The 13,017-nt window shown below is 57.1% G+C and overlaps 3 protein-coding genes across 18 annotated transcripts in view; 2 read left to right on the top strand and 1 right to left on the bottom strand.

Moving 5' to 3' along the window:
* STYXL1 (serine/threonine/tyrosine interacting like 1) overlaps window positions 1–3,863 on the top strand; it is a 66,129-nt gene extending 62,266 nt beyond the window's left edge. For all 11 annotated transcript variants that reach the window (XM_041750177.1, XM_041750170.1, XM_041750175.1 and 8 more), the window contains one exon: window positions 3,602–3,863. In XM_041750177.1, the coding sequence (XP_041606111.1) occupies window positions 3,602–3,733 (132 nt within the window). In that variant the 3' untranslated portion in view covers window positions 3,734–3,863. The remainder of the gene's footprint in view (window positions 1–3,601) is intronic.
* Window positions 3,864–5,249: 1,386 nt separating this feature from the next.
* TMEM120A (transmembrane protein 120A) lies at window positions 5,250–11,351 on the top strand. The gene is made up of 12 exons (XM_041750168.1): window positions 5,250–5,451; window positions 7,029–7,147; window positions 7,388–7,504; window positions 9,366–9,425; window positions 9,668–9,763; window positions 9,852–9,941; window positions 10,122–10,187; window positions 10,282–10,343; window positions 10,495–10,587; window positions 10,710–10,774; window positions 10,887–10,955; window positions 11,031–11,351. Exons 1-12 carry the CDS (start codon window positions 5,371–5,373, stop codon window positions 11,142–11,144), a joined length of 1,032 nt encoding a protein of 343 aa, XP_041606102.1. The 5' UTR covers window positions 5,250–5,370; the 3' UTR covers window positions 11,145–11,351.
* A 156-nt stretch (window positions 11,352–11,507) lies between these two features.
* The window catches only part of LOC121487991 (NADPH--cytochrome P450 reductase), a 61,341-nt gene continuing 59,831 nt past the window's right edge, over window positions 11,508–13,017 (bottom strand). For all 6 annotated transcript variants that reach the window (XM_041750166.1, XM_041750165.1, XM_041750163.1 and 3 more), the window contains 4 exons: window positions 12,485–12,755; window positions 12,252–12,397; window positions 12,089–12,174; window positions 11,508–12,002 (listed from right to left, as the gene is read on the bottom strand). In XM_041750166.1, the coding sequence (XP_041606100.1) occupies window positions 11,858–12,002; window positions 12,089–12,174; window positions 12,252–12,397; window positions 12,485–12,755 (648 nt within the window). In that variant the 3' untranslated portion in view covers window positions 11,508–11,857. The remainder of the gene's footprint in view (window positions 12,003–12,088; window positions 12,175–12,251; window positions 12,398–12,484; window positions 12,756–13,017) is intronic.

Below are 13,017 nucleotides of genomic sequence, written 5' to 3'. Positions count from 1 at the left end.
TCTCAGTCTACACCTGGGTTCAGGCTGATTGGAAGCCTGACTGTGAGAGAGCAGCTTTAAAAGTCTGCAAATACACCTTTTTTTAGGGGAAGACTGGAAGATAGGCATCTTTGTCTGCTTTTACTGAGCCCTGGGACGATATAGCCAGTTAAGAACTATTTCTTATTTCACTGCTGTCCTATTGAACCCAGAAACACAAGCTCCACTGGCCATCTGCTTTCAGTTATTTTGGGTATAAACCCAGAGTGGAATTGTTGGATCATATGGTAATTCTATTTTTACTTTTTTGAGTAATCACTATACTGTTTTCCATGGCAGCTACACCATTTTAAATTCCCACCAACAGAGCACCAGGGTTCCAGTTTCTCCACATCCTTGCCAATACTTGTATTTTCTGTTGTTGTTTTTTTATTAAACAGTAGTCATCCTAATGGCTATGAAGTGGTATCTCATTATAGTTTTTCCTCTTTATTGTGTTAAAATACACATTATATTTACTGTCTTAACCATTTTTAAAAGATCTTATTTATTTTGCAGAAAGAGAGAGCATGTGCAAGCAGAGGGAAGGGCAGAGGGAAATAGAATCTCAAGCAGACTCCATGCTAAGCCCACATGGGGCCTGACATGGGGCTTGATATTACAGCCCTAAGATCATGACCTGAGCCAAAACCAAGAGTTGGCTGCTGAACCGATTGAGCCATCCAGGTGCCCCTTAACCATTTTTTTTTTTAAGTTTACAGTTCAGTGGTATTAAATACTTTCTAGTGTTGTACAGCTATCACCATCATATATCCCCATAACTCTTTTCATCTTGTAAAACTGAAACTTGATACTTATTAAACACCGACTCCTCATTCTCCTCTCCCTCAAGCCCTGCAACCACCATTCTACTCCCAGTCTCTATGATTTCAACTACTCTAGGTACCTCACATCAGTGGATCACACAGCATTTGTCCTTTTGTTGACTGGCTTATTTCATTTCTGATAACGTCCCTAAGGTTCATCCATGTTGTAGTGTGTGTCAGAATTTCCTTCTTTCCAAAGATAGAATAAGAGTCCATTGTGTATATATGCCACATTTTCTTTTTCTATTCATCCGTTGATGGAAACTTGGGTTGCCTCCATGTTTTAAGTATTGTGAATGATGCTGCTACAAATATGGGTGTATCAATATCTCTTCAAGACTCTGTTTTCAAATTTTGGGTAGATACCCTTAAGTGGAGTTGCTGGATCATATGGTATTTTTAATTTTTTGAGGGATCCCTATACTGCTTTTCCACAGTGGCTACACCATTTTATACTCCCACTAACAGTACACAAGGGTTCCAATTCCTCTATATCATTGCCAATGCTTGCTGTGTTCTGTTTATATATATATATATATAATAACTATCTTAATGGGTGTGAGGTGGTATCTTATTATAGTTTTGATTTGCATTTTCCTAATAATTAGTGATGTTGAGCAAATATTTTCATGTGCTTATTGACCATTCATGTTTCTTCTTTGGAGAAATGACTATTCAGGCTCTTTTCCTATTTTGTAATTGAGTTGTTCAGGGGGTTTTGTTTAGTTTTAGGAGCTCTTTCTATATTCTTCATATTAACACCTGGATATAAATCAGATACATGATTTGGGAGTTATTTTCTCCCATTCTGTGGTTGCCTTTTCACTCTGTTAATTATATTTTTTGATGCATACAAGTGTGTTATTTGTATTTGTATTGTAGTCCAATTTGTCCATTTTAAAAATTACCTGTGCTTTTAGTGTCTTATTCAAGAAATCATTGCCAAATCCAGTATTATGAAGCTTTTCTCCTATGTTTTCATCTAAGATTTTTATAGTTTAAGCTCTCACAGTTAGGTCTTCAATCATTTTGAGTTAATTTTTGCTCATGGTGTGAGGTAGGGGTCCAGCTTGATTCTTGCATAAGGATATCCAGTTTCCCCAGCATCATTTGTTGAAAAGACTATCCTTTCTCCTTTGAATGGTTTTGGCCTCCTGTTGAAACCATTTGGCTGTTATATCCTATTCCTTTGGTCTAAATGTCTATCTTTATGCCAGTACCACACTGTTTTGATTACTGTAGTTTTGTAATAACTTCAGAGATTTGAAATCAGGAAGTACGAGAATTCCAGGGCTGTTCTCTTTTTTTCAAGATTGTTTTGGCTATTTGGAGGTCCCTTGAGATTCCATATGAATTTTAGCATGGGTTTTTTAATTTCTGCAAGAAATGCTGTTGGGATTTAGTAAAGATTGCATTAAATCTTTAGATACTTCGGGTAGTACTGACATCCTAACAATATCAAGTCTTCCTATGTGCATAGGATATCTTTCCATTTATTTCTGTCTTTTTGTTTCTTTCAGTCATGTTTCATAATTCTCAGGGTACAGGGCTTTTACTTCCTTGGTTAAGTAAGTTTATTCCTAAGTATTATATCCCTTATGATGCCAGAGTAAATGGAATTGTGTTCTTAATTTACTTTCTTTTTAATTTTTAAAGATCTTATTTATTTATTTGAGAGAAAGAGATCGAGCACAAGCACGAGCAGGGGGAGAGGCTGAAGCAGGCTCCCTGCTGATCAGGGAGCCTGATGCAGGGTTCAGTCCCACAACCCCAGGACCATGACAGATGCTTAACCAACTGAGCCACCCAGGTGCCCCTAAATTTACTTTTCAGGTTATTCATTGTTAGTGTATAGATATGCAACTGACTTTGAGTGTTGATTTTGTGATTTGACAACGTTGCCAGATTCATTTATTCGGACAGATTTTTTGGTGGAATCTTTAAGATTTTCTAAGCATAAAATCATGTCATCTGCAAACAGAGGTAATTTTACTTCTTCTTCAATTTCTATGTATCTTTTTTCTCCCTCCCTCCTTTCCTTCCTTTTTGCTCTGGTTAGGACTTCTGGTACAATGTTAAATAGAAGTGGTGAGAGCTGGCAGCCTTGTTTTGTCCCCGATCTTAGAGGAAAAGCTTTCCATCTTTCACCACTGAGTGTGATGTGACCTGTGGGGTTGTTGTATGGCGCCTTCAGTATGTTGAGGTGCATTTGTTCTCTTCCTAGTTTGCTGAGGCCCCACTTTTCCTTTTTCCTTTTTCCTCTGTCCTCAATCCAGATGTTAAACCAGCTTGTCCTTTTCCCTCCTGCGTTCTAAGGTAGACACCTGAAAGAAAACAGCTTTAATTTCCCTTCTTTGGAGAATTTCCCCGTAGTTCTCTTCCCCTTTTCATCAATTTATCCATTCACAGTGCAAACCTTTGTTGAGGTTGCACTGTGTGCCAGGTGCTCTCAGGGTGCTCTCCTGCCCACAGGAGTTATCACTTATGTTGTCTCAGTCTTCGCAAGGGCCATTGGAAATAAAACGATTTCTGTCTCCATATCCACCAGCAGAGGGGCTGGCTCAAAACAGAGCCAGCTTCTATAACTCCTTGTCCTGCTGTGTTAACCTCAGGCTGCTGCCATTTCTGTGTCCAGCTGTTTAGCCGTGTTGCTGGTCCATGGGCAGGTGTTTCCTGTCCCTCCTGAGCTGGCTGTGTTATAGTGGGAAGGGCCCAGGTTCAATCCTAAAGTCTGTTTTCTCTCCTTGTGTTGACAGAAGTCCTGGGCCTTTGTCAAGAAGTGTAAAAACAACATGCGTCCAAATCGGAGCTTGGTGGCTCAGCTGTCAGAATGGGAGAAGGTGATCCTCGGAGATTTTGTCACAGACATCTTGGATCCACTCTACTGATCTTCTCTGTGGTCCAGCTATGGGTCCTGAAGAACCTTGTGGGGGTGGGGTGGGGGTGGCGCTCTTGTGGGTAGTGGGCCAGGCTGTGTAACCAGGTTGGTGTGGAAAGAGAAGGCCTTTGCTGCCTGGAGTCTCGTGTCAGCCTCCTGCAGTGGTTCTTCTCAGGCTCCTCATTCACACCACAGAGCAGGTGTACTCTGCTCAGACTCAGCAAGAACCCCCATTCCTGGGTCATCTGGGACCACCCCTGCCACACTCCTGAGGCTGCCTCTGGAAGAGCATCTGGCCCTCTGAGCAGCTCTGCCACAAGTCCCTGGTCACTTGGACCCTTTGGAGGTTTGTTTGGGAGGAGCTAGCTACAGGGGTTCCTCCTGCCTTGTGTTGGTCCACATGGGTGTCATAATGCCCACCCACGGGCGGATATCTGCCAGACCCAGACTTGGCCCAGGTGCCAGGCTCCACAGCTCTGAGATGCTATTGGCACAAAGTACACCCTTGCCTCAGCCCGGGTCCCAGCACACCCCACCACTCTGCCCTGTTGATGATTTGTTCAGATTTCCTTTCTTTCCTCTCCCACTCATTTCCTCCCCCACTCATTTCCTCCTGGCTGGGTTCCCCAAGAAGAGATTACTACCCCTCTTAACTCCCACACTCATGTTTCTAGAAGCTTCTTCAGAATGTGCTTCCCAGCGCTGACAGCACCCACAGCACCAGTCAGGAGTGGGCACGCAGGATGGGACTGAAAAGGAATTTAGGATGTCCACGTTCATTCAGCATTCCCTGCCATCTGCGTGCCGCTGGGGGGGCGGGGGGGGGACATAGAGGTGAGGGCCATCTCACCTCTCAGGACTCTCTGCTGAAGGGTAGTGTCCCACCCCCTCCGTCCCAGGAAGCCCAGTTCCCTCAAGCAGGAGGGTTTTGCCTAGGAACAAGGACTTTCCAGTCAGCGCAGGCTTGGGATCAGTTAGGATACGGGCCAGAACAGAGCTCGGGAAGGCTGCAAGCAGTGGCTCAGAGACCTTCGGGTGGGAAGGGCAGAGCCACTGTAAAGTTTTCATCGGGGCCATGGTGAGGATTAGGCTTGGGCATTAGCGCTGGCAGCCTGGCGGCTCTGTGAAAGGACAGCAGCGGTGAGCCTGGAGGCAGGGAGCCAGCAAGGTGGCCGCTATAAAAATCCATCCGGGAAAAGAGGCTCGGAAGCCTCTCCCTGCAGAGGCGCAGCTTTCGCAAGGACAAGAGCGTCTGAGGCAGGGGTCACCTCCGTGGGCCTCGGTTCACCGCCAGCACGGGGGCCGCAGCTCTGCGGGCCCTAGCGCGCGGCTGGCCGAGCCCGGGGAACCCCAGCCCGGGAGCGCCGCCGCGCCGGCCCCCGGCCCCCCGAGCTCCGCGGCGACAGCGGCCCCTGCTGCACTTGGCCCCGCCCCGGCCCCGCCCGGGGCCCGGATTGGCCCAGGCGGGGGGGCGGGGCCAGCGCGCTGGCGGCCCCGGGCCTTTTCCCATTGGTGGTGGTGGCGGCGCGAGCCCGGAAGCGGCCGGGGGCGGCGGCGGAGGCGGCGGAGGCGGCGGAGGCGCCTCGGGCGGGCCGGGGTTGCGGCGCGGCTCTTGACTCGGGTTGTCCCGCGCGTGGCCAGGCAGCCATGCAAGCCCCGGCCCCGGGCCCGCTGGGCGACTGCCTGCGGGACTGGGAGGAGCTGCAGCAGGACTTCCAGAGCATCCAGGTGAGTCCCGGTGCGGGCGCCCATTGGCTCTGAGCCACGTCTCTCTGGCTGGAGGTCAAGGGTCGGGCAGCCCTGGGTCAGGCAATAGGGGGTTCAGGGTCAAGGGTCGGAGGCCCTGGCGTCGCTCCGGAGGGCGGCGAGGCCCTGGGTCCTGGCGGCCCTGGCCGGACCCTCCCCTCGGCCTCGAATGCGTGTCCGGCCGCAGCTCCCCATCGCGGCCACGCGGCCGCCCCGACCCCGCCGGGGAACCCACTGAGCCTGGCCGGCCGGGGGCCTTGGGCGGGGGCCTCGGAAGCGGGCCGCGACCCCTGCCCCCTCTCCGCCCTCTCCCAGGAGAGTGGCCGCCTGAGTCACAGCCCCGGGCCCCGGGTCCCTCAGCAAACCTGCGGCGGGCGCGGGCCGGGCGGAGCGGGGAGCAGCGCCGGGGGCCTGGGCCGGGGAAGTGATGCGGGGCCGGTCCGGGGTGAAGGACAGCACCCCCGAAGGCAGGGCTGTGTGGCTGCTGTCAGGAGAGCTGGGGAGGAGCGGGTGGGCCAGACCCTGCAGGGCCCTGGGGCAAGGACGGTGGGAAGCTTTCCCCCAGCCCTGGGGAGCCACGGGAGGAATTGCCTGCGTCTGGCTTGTGTGGACCATTGTGCTGTTCTGTGGGGAGGCCAGCAGGGAGACGGCAGCAGGGCTCCCGCAGACAGGAGAGAGTAGCTGGTAGGGGTAGGCAGACGCCGCACGTGTGGGGTTTTGAGGGGGTGTGGTAGCCCTTTTAGGGCCCCAGAAACAAGACCTAGGAAGGGTAGAGCCTGGGCCAGCTGTGTACTTGGTCATGCCTTTGTCGCTTCTGGACTGGTTCCAGCCCTTTCCTGTCTGCACTGAAGCCTTGCCGCCCCCTGGCCTGGCCAACCCTGCTGCCACTAGTGTTCCTGGAGTCCAGAGCAGGGCAGACCTACTTTCCCATACTGACCCCTGCCTGACCTTCCTCGTGCTGCCCCTTGTTGTCTCCAGGGTGCTCTTCTGGAAACTCACCCACCAGGGCAAAGTGCTCTGGAAAGCTTTGGGCCAAAGGTGCTGGGGGAGGGGTGAAAGAATTGGTCTTCACGGTGGTTCTAAGCGCTGAAGCCTGGTAACCTTTAACCTGGGAGGCAGATGCTGGGAGTGCCAGAGCAGCAGGCTTCTTGGACAACCCCAGCTCCCCGGGCACTAGCCAGCTGGGTAGGCAGGAGGATCCCAGAGAACCAGAGTGGCCTCAGGCTCCTGGAATCCTAACTCAGGGTGGAACAGAGGGGTGGGGACAACAGAGGGTGGGTTGAGATGAAGACAAGCTCTGTGGAGCTAGTTTGTCTCTGGGACCGGATGCTGTCTCTGGGATGGGGATGCTGCAAGGGCTTCTGGGCTTGCAGGGAGAGCCCCATCCCTTGGCTGGCCCTAGGGAGAGAACAGCCTCAGGGGGTCCCTGGGCTGGCTGCCTCCTTTCTTGCTCAGACCCTCCCAGGGAGCCCCTGTCCACCCCCACCCCCCACTTGCCCAGCAGGCGCTGGCTCAGGGGCCTTGCCAGCAGCCTGAGCCTTATCCTGCCTGCTCTCCAGGAGACACACCGGCTATACCGCCTGAAGCTGGAAGAGCTGATCAAGCTGCAGAACAGTTGTACTGGCTCCATCACTCGGCAGAAAAAGCGGCTCCAGGAGCTGGCTCTTGTCCTGAAGAAGTTAGAACTGGCCCTCACCCCCCGCAGAACCCCCCACCCCCACCCCGCTCAAGCCTCCCATACCCCCCTGGCCCAGGGCTGGGGATGAGTGTCAGATCTGGGGCAGGTAGAGAACTGGCACTGACTCCTGAGTGTCCCAGGGCCCCTGTTTGCCCTCCTGCCCCACAGGGGTCCAGTGTGACACACCCCACCCACCACCCCACTCCCCTCCTCTGACTCTGGATTTCGCGGGCCCTACAGATGTAAACCCTCCCTTCAATCGGGGGCCAGAGAGGCTGCGCAGGAGCTGGAGAACCAGATCAAGGAGCGCCAGGGCCTGTTCTTCGATATGGAGGCCTATTTGCCCAAGAAGAATGGGTGAGACCCCCCTCCCCTGAGCTCTATTCACAGACACTCCTGGGAGAGTGGCCTGAAGCATGGTCTTGCTCTACTTGGTCACCTGGCCAGCAGATGCTCCCTGGACCCACTCTGGGCTGAGCAGGCAGGCACGAGTGACAGTGACAGTTGATTGAGATGGGTGTTTTGTGGGGGAAGGACGGGGGATGGAGGAGCAACAATGAGGGGCACCTCACTCAGCATGGTGGTCAGGGAAAGCTTAGAGGATCAAGGAGTGAGCTGGGCAGGCACAGAAGGGTGGGGACAGCATGTGGCCAGAGCTCAGGGTGGGAGGTGGAGAGGAGGCCAGAGGCAAAGCTGGGCTTCCGAGCTGGCTTCAGGCCCAGTAGGCTGGGCAGAGTGACCCTTAGGCCAGGCACGGTTGCCGAGGGGGATGGCAGGGGACCGTGCACAACCCTAGGTTGAGTAAAATACATCCAGTGGAGGCCACGGGCAGCAAGACAGCGGGGAAGGAGCATGTCCCAGAGGGCAACGAAGGAAGGAGCGGTGGGTAGCCTCAGATCAGACGGCCCTGGGGTAGGGGTGGGGGTGGGGGGGTGGGTGTTGGTGTCAAGTGCTATACAGAGGGGCAAAGTCAGGGATGGAAATCAGGGATCAGCTACAGGGTGGTGGAGGGGAAGTTGCTAATGGGGAGACAGGTGAGTGTAGGCAGCTCTTCAAAAGCTTGGAGGTGAGTAGAAGGAGAAAGCGGCTGGGGCAGGGGGAGGCTTGTGCTTGGCTGTTTGTGTTACTTGGTACCTAGGGAATCTTCGAGCATGTCTACCTGCAGAGAGCTCGGCCCTCAGAGCACAGAATTGGCAAAGGGGAGTCCCAAAGGGAGATCCCTGGGGAGCTGGCAAGGGTGGGGCATGGGGCCTTCTCATTTGTGATGAGAGGGTGTTTAGAGAGGGTGAGGAGGGGTCCTGGAGATGTCAGCTTCCAGGAGGGAGGGTTTGACGAGGCTTCGGCAGGGATGGCGTAGGGAGCCGGTGGTGATGCTCAGAGGTGGCCTGGTCCAAGTGCCCACCACACCCCATCGACTCTTCGTAGCCTGGGGCAGGTTTCCGAACCCCTCTGAGCCTGTGCCACGGCCCGAGTGTGAACAAGGGCTTAGGTTGTCGACGCACTGGTCAGGCACACAGGCTTGGTCACCTCTTGGAGCTCGCCGGCAGAGAGGGGTGATCACACAGGCTCTGTCGGCAGAGTGATGGCATCATGAAGCTGGGGGTGATGGGCTTGACAAGAAAGTGGCTGACGTGGAAGGGGGCTTGGCGACTCAGCTGACTCGGGAAGGGAGACCAGGGTCAAGCAGCCTGGGAGCCTCAGGGAGGGCCAGGGTCCACATGGTGAAACCAGCTTGGGAGGCTGGACACCCGGGGTCAGAATACGAGCAGAGTTTCTGAGGGACCCCGCTCTGGCTGGGAGGGGGCCCCAGCGTGTCCATGATGTGGGGCTCCAGGCTGAAGGTTCTCGGAGGTGGATGGGTGACGGGGTGGTGTGCACACAGGCATGAGTCCTGCCCTGGCCCACAGGGCGATTAGAGCCGTGGACACGGCTTCCATGGGGTCGGGGAGCCAGGCTGCTCGGGAGGCCCTGAGGTGGGGGGTCTGGGGGGACAAAGGCAGGATGTTTGGTTTCCCTGGGAGCAGGGAACAGGCAGAAAGGCGGGAGCCCAGTGTTTCCTTCCAGTGGAGCTGGTCCGCACCCCCCAGGTCAGAACCCTAAGCACTACCCAGGGAAGGCCGCTTGGGGGGTGGCGGCCCCCTCCTGGCCTGGCCCCTGGCTCTGTGCCCCTGGCGTTCCTCTGTCGGGGCCTCTCCTCACCTGGCATCCCCTCCTCTAGGTTGTACCTGAGCCTGGTTCTGGGCAATGTCAACGTGACACTCCTGAGCAAGCAGGCTAAGTAATTTGCCATCGTCCGCTGGTTCCCAACCCGCTCTCTGCCCTTCTGGGTCCTTTGCATCCTGCCCCAGCTCCCCTGGCTGAGCCCTGGGGGGCCAGGGCCGCTGTCCCCTGCTGGTACCCCGCCGGCCCCAAGCTGCCTACGGAAGCGCGTCTGGAGCAGGAGCCTTCCTGCGGGCCGAGGCTGGGGTGGGGGGGCCCTGCTGGCAGCCCAGCCTGTGCCACGAGTGTGTACCCACCCAGGTTCGCCTACAAGGACGAGTATGAGAAGTTCAAGCTCTACCTCACCATCATCCTCATCCTCATCTCCTTCACCTGCCGCTTCCTCCTCAACTCCAGGTGAGTGTCCTGCTGCTCAGGCCCGCGCCCCGCGCCCCGCTCCCTGTTCCCTGCCGGCGCCTGCGCCCACCCTCCGTATCCCCCGCAGGGTGACAGATGCCGCCTTCAACTTCCTGCTGGTCTGGTACTACTGCACGCTGACCATCCGAGAGAGCATCCTCATCAACAATGGCTCCCGGTGGGCGAGGGCAGGGCCTAACATGCTCCCGGGGTCGGGGAGGCTGGGGCGGCCTCTGGGGAGGCGCGGGACCAGGGTACTGGTTTCCTCCCGCATCGGCCTGGCTCCCCGTCCCCGAGCACTGGTCTTCGGGGCCGGGGCAGGGGAGGGTGCCAGAGTGACAGTGGCTTTCTGATACAGGATCAAAGGCTGGTGGGTTTTCCATCATTACGTGTCTACGTTCTTGTCAGGAGTCATGCTGACGTGGTGAGTGGCCAGGCTTGGCTCCCAGGGCCTGGGGGCGTGCGGGCCAGAGAGAGAGAGAGTGAGCTCACTCCCCTTCCCTCGCTTTCTGCCTTAGGCCTGATGGCCTCATGTACCAGAAGTTCCGGAACCAGTTCCTGTCTTTCTCCATGTACCAGAGTGAGTGTCTTGGGGGGGCTCGACATGAGGTGTGGCTCAGGACATGTGTCCTGGCTCAGGACATGAGGTGTGGCTCCTCCACAGGGAGGGCTGGGCTGAGGACATGGGGCACCAGCACTGTCAGCCCCGCTCTCACTCCCCCTGCCCCCAGGCTTTGTGCAGTTCCTGCAGTATTACTACCAGAGCGGCTGCCTGTACCGCCTGCGGGCCCTGGGCGAGAGGCACACCATGGACCTCACTGTGGGTGAGCCAGCTGCCTCCGCTCCTTGGGGATCCTTGGGGTGGGGGGTGGGGCTGACGGGCAGGGGTCTTCCCCACCCCCGGGCCTCTGAGAGATGTTCCTGTCCTGCCCCTTCCTCCTCACAGAGGGCTTCCAGTCCTGGATGTGGCGCGGCCTCACCTTTTTGCTGCCCTTTCTCTTCTTTGGACACGTAAGTTGTCTCTGCCCCCGAGCGTCTGGCCGGCATCCCTGGCTCTGGCTGTGGGCTCACGGGGGACTGGCTTCTGCTGTTTGAACCCCACTCCCACGTCCCTCCCTCCCAGTTCTGGCAGCTTTTTAATGCGCTGACCCTGTTCAACCTGGCCCGGGACCCTGAGTGCAAGGAGTGGCAGGTGAGCCGGGTGCCCTAGGTGGGATGTCGCGAGGGCCATCGCCCGGCCCTGACCTGATCCCCTCTCCTCCCCCAGGTGCTCATGTGCGGCTTCCCCTTCCTCCTCCTCTTCCTCGGCAACTTCTTCACCACCCTGCGGGTTGTGCACCAGAAATTCCACAGTCAGCGGCACGGGAGCAAGAAAGAATGAGTCTGGGTCTTCCCCTGCTTGGCTCCCCACGGCCCCCCTGGCCTGGAAGGGGCTTCCGGCCCCTGTGTTGAAGGGGATAGCAGGCTCCCCTCATCCGGGAGGGTCCCTTCCGCTCTCCCTGGGGTTTTGTGGGCTCTGTGGGCCCCGAAGGCGACACTAGAGGAGGAAGACTGGCCCCAGCAGCCTGAATAAAGGAGGAGCAGCAGATAGGTGGCTTGAGGTGTGTGCTCTCCCATGGGTGAGGCGGGGCCTCGGCGCTACCACGCCTGGGGTGTGTGGAGCACCTGAGCTGCTGTCTCTGGGGCTCGGAGATGAGTGGACCCAGGGGGAGACCCCACACCTACTCAAGCGATAGCAGCCAAATACAGAAAACAGAACTTTATTCCAAGGACGAGAGAGTATTTAAAATTATTTACAGTCATTGAAAATAACGTGGAGGGGGCTGAGCCCCAGCTCTGCGAGAGGAGCCCCTTCTGCGCAGCCCCCCCCCCCCGGGCCCGAGGTGTTCACACAACACACACCCTTGACCACTTGCCTCAGGGCTGGGGTGCTCCAGGGCTTGCGCCTCGGGGCCTGGACCAGTTTCTGCCCCTGGGGGAGGGCCTAGCAGAACCCATCCCTGGAGACTGGCAGAAGGGGGCCAGGAAAATGATTACACGGGGAGGCAAGTCTGTGGGGCCCAAGGGGCCAAGTGAGGTGGGGCCGGGTGGCTTCTAGCTCCACACGTCCAGGGAGTAGCGGCCCTTGGTCATCAGCTTCTTGATGTAGTCCACGGCCTGGGCATGCTCCATGGCCCCCACCTCGGCCACGATGTCGTAGAAGGTGTTCTGCACGTCCCTCGCCATGTTCCGAGCGTCCCTGGGGCAAGAAGAAGGGGTGCTATGCCGGGGGGCGCCCCCATGGGCGGGCAGGCCTTGCATCCCCCCTCCTCTGCCCTCACTCACCCGCAGACGTAGATGTGGGCGCCTGCCTCGTGGATCAGCTGCCACAGATGCTCCTTGTCCCTCTTCAGTAAGTGCTGCACGTAGACCTGGGGGGGAGGCAGAGACCCTGTGAGCGGCGGCCCCATGCGAGTCCCGGCTCCCGCCCCCAGCCCCAAGGCCTCACCTTGTGGGGCTGCTCCCGGGAGAAGGCCACGTTGAGCTGGGTGAGGGAGCCATCCTGGTGGAACTGGGCCAGCTCCTCGCGGTACAGGTAGTCCTCATCAGAGCGGCGGCAGCCATAGTAGAGCAGTGTCTCCCCCACCTCCTTGCCTGGACGGTGGGGCAGGAGTGAGCAGGGACGTGGCTGCACGGGACCTCACGGGACCCCAGAGACCCCGGCCAGGCCCGCACACTTACCCTGCTGCCGCAGCCAGGCCCGCTCCTGGATAAAGCCGATGAATGGGGCCACCCCCGTGCCGGGCCCCACCATGATGACTGGGGTGGCCGCCTTGAAGGGCAGGCGGAACTGGGACTTGCGCACGAACATGGGCACCAGGGCCCGGTGCCCGTTCTCCCCGGCTGGCTCCTTGGCGCGCAGCCAGCTGGTGGCCACGCCCTTGTTGATGCGGCCGGACCGGGTCTGGTACTCCACGGCCACCGCGCATATGTGCACGGAGTTGGGGTGGACCTGGGATGGGGTGGGGTGAGCACGCCTGAGGCTCCCTCCCTGTGGCTGCCCTCCCTGCCTCCATCCTGGGGTCCTGCTCAGGGCTCTTCCCCACCCTCGGGGTGCCCCTGGCTCCCCAGAAGCCCTTCCTGGCTGGCCCTGGACACGGGCTGGGAGCCGGTTGTGGTGTCCCACCCGCTGGGTCCTGGGCTCTAGCTGTCTGCCCGCACCCCTGCGGAAGAGCTGGGGCCACAGTTTAGGGCACCCCACAGGCCCTGCCCTC

This window comes from Vulpes lagopus, chromosome 3 (assembly GCF_018345385.1).
Source record: "Vulpes lagopus strain Blue_001 chromosome 3, ASM1834538v1, whole genome shotgun sequence".
In the NCBI taxonomy this organism is placed as follows: Eukaryota; Metazoa; Chordata; class Mammalia; order Carnivora; family Canidae; genus Vulpes; species Vulpes lagopus.
The sequence above is the reverse complement of the archived record's forward strand: the minus strand, read 5'-3'. Positions and strand labels throughout refer to the sequence as shown.

Excerpts from the sequence above, each read along its gene's own strand:
- TMEM120A (XM_041750168.1), top strand. The coding sequence starts at position 5,371 with ATGCAAGCCCCGGCCCCGGGCCCGCTGGGCGACTGCCTGCGGGACTGG. Across the intron at positions 7,148-7,387 it reads CTGGCTCTTGTCCTGAAGAA|ATGTAAACCCTCCCTTCAAT; the intron begins GTTAGAACTGGC and ends CGGGCCCTACAG. Across the intron at positions 10,775-10,886 it reads CCTTTCTCTTCTTTGGACAC|TTCTGGCAGCTTTTTAATGC; the intron begins GTAAGTTGTCTC and ends CCTCCCTCCCAG.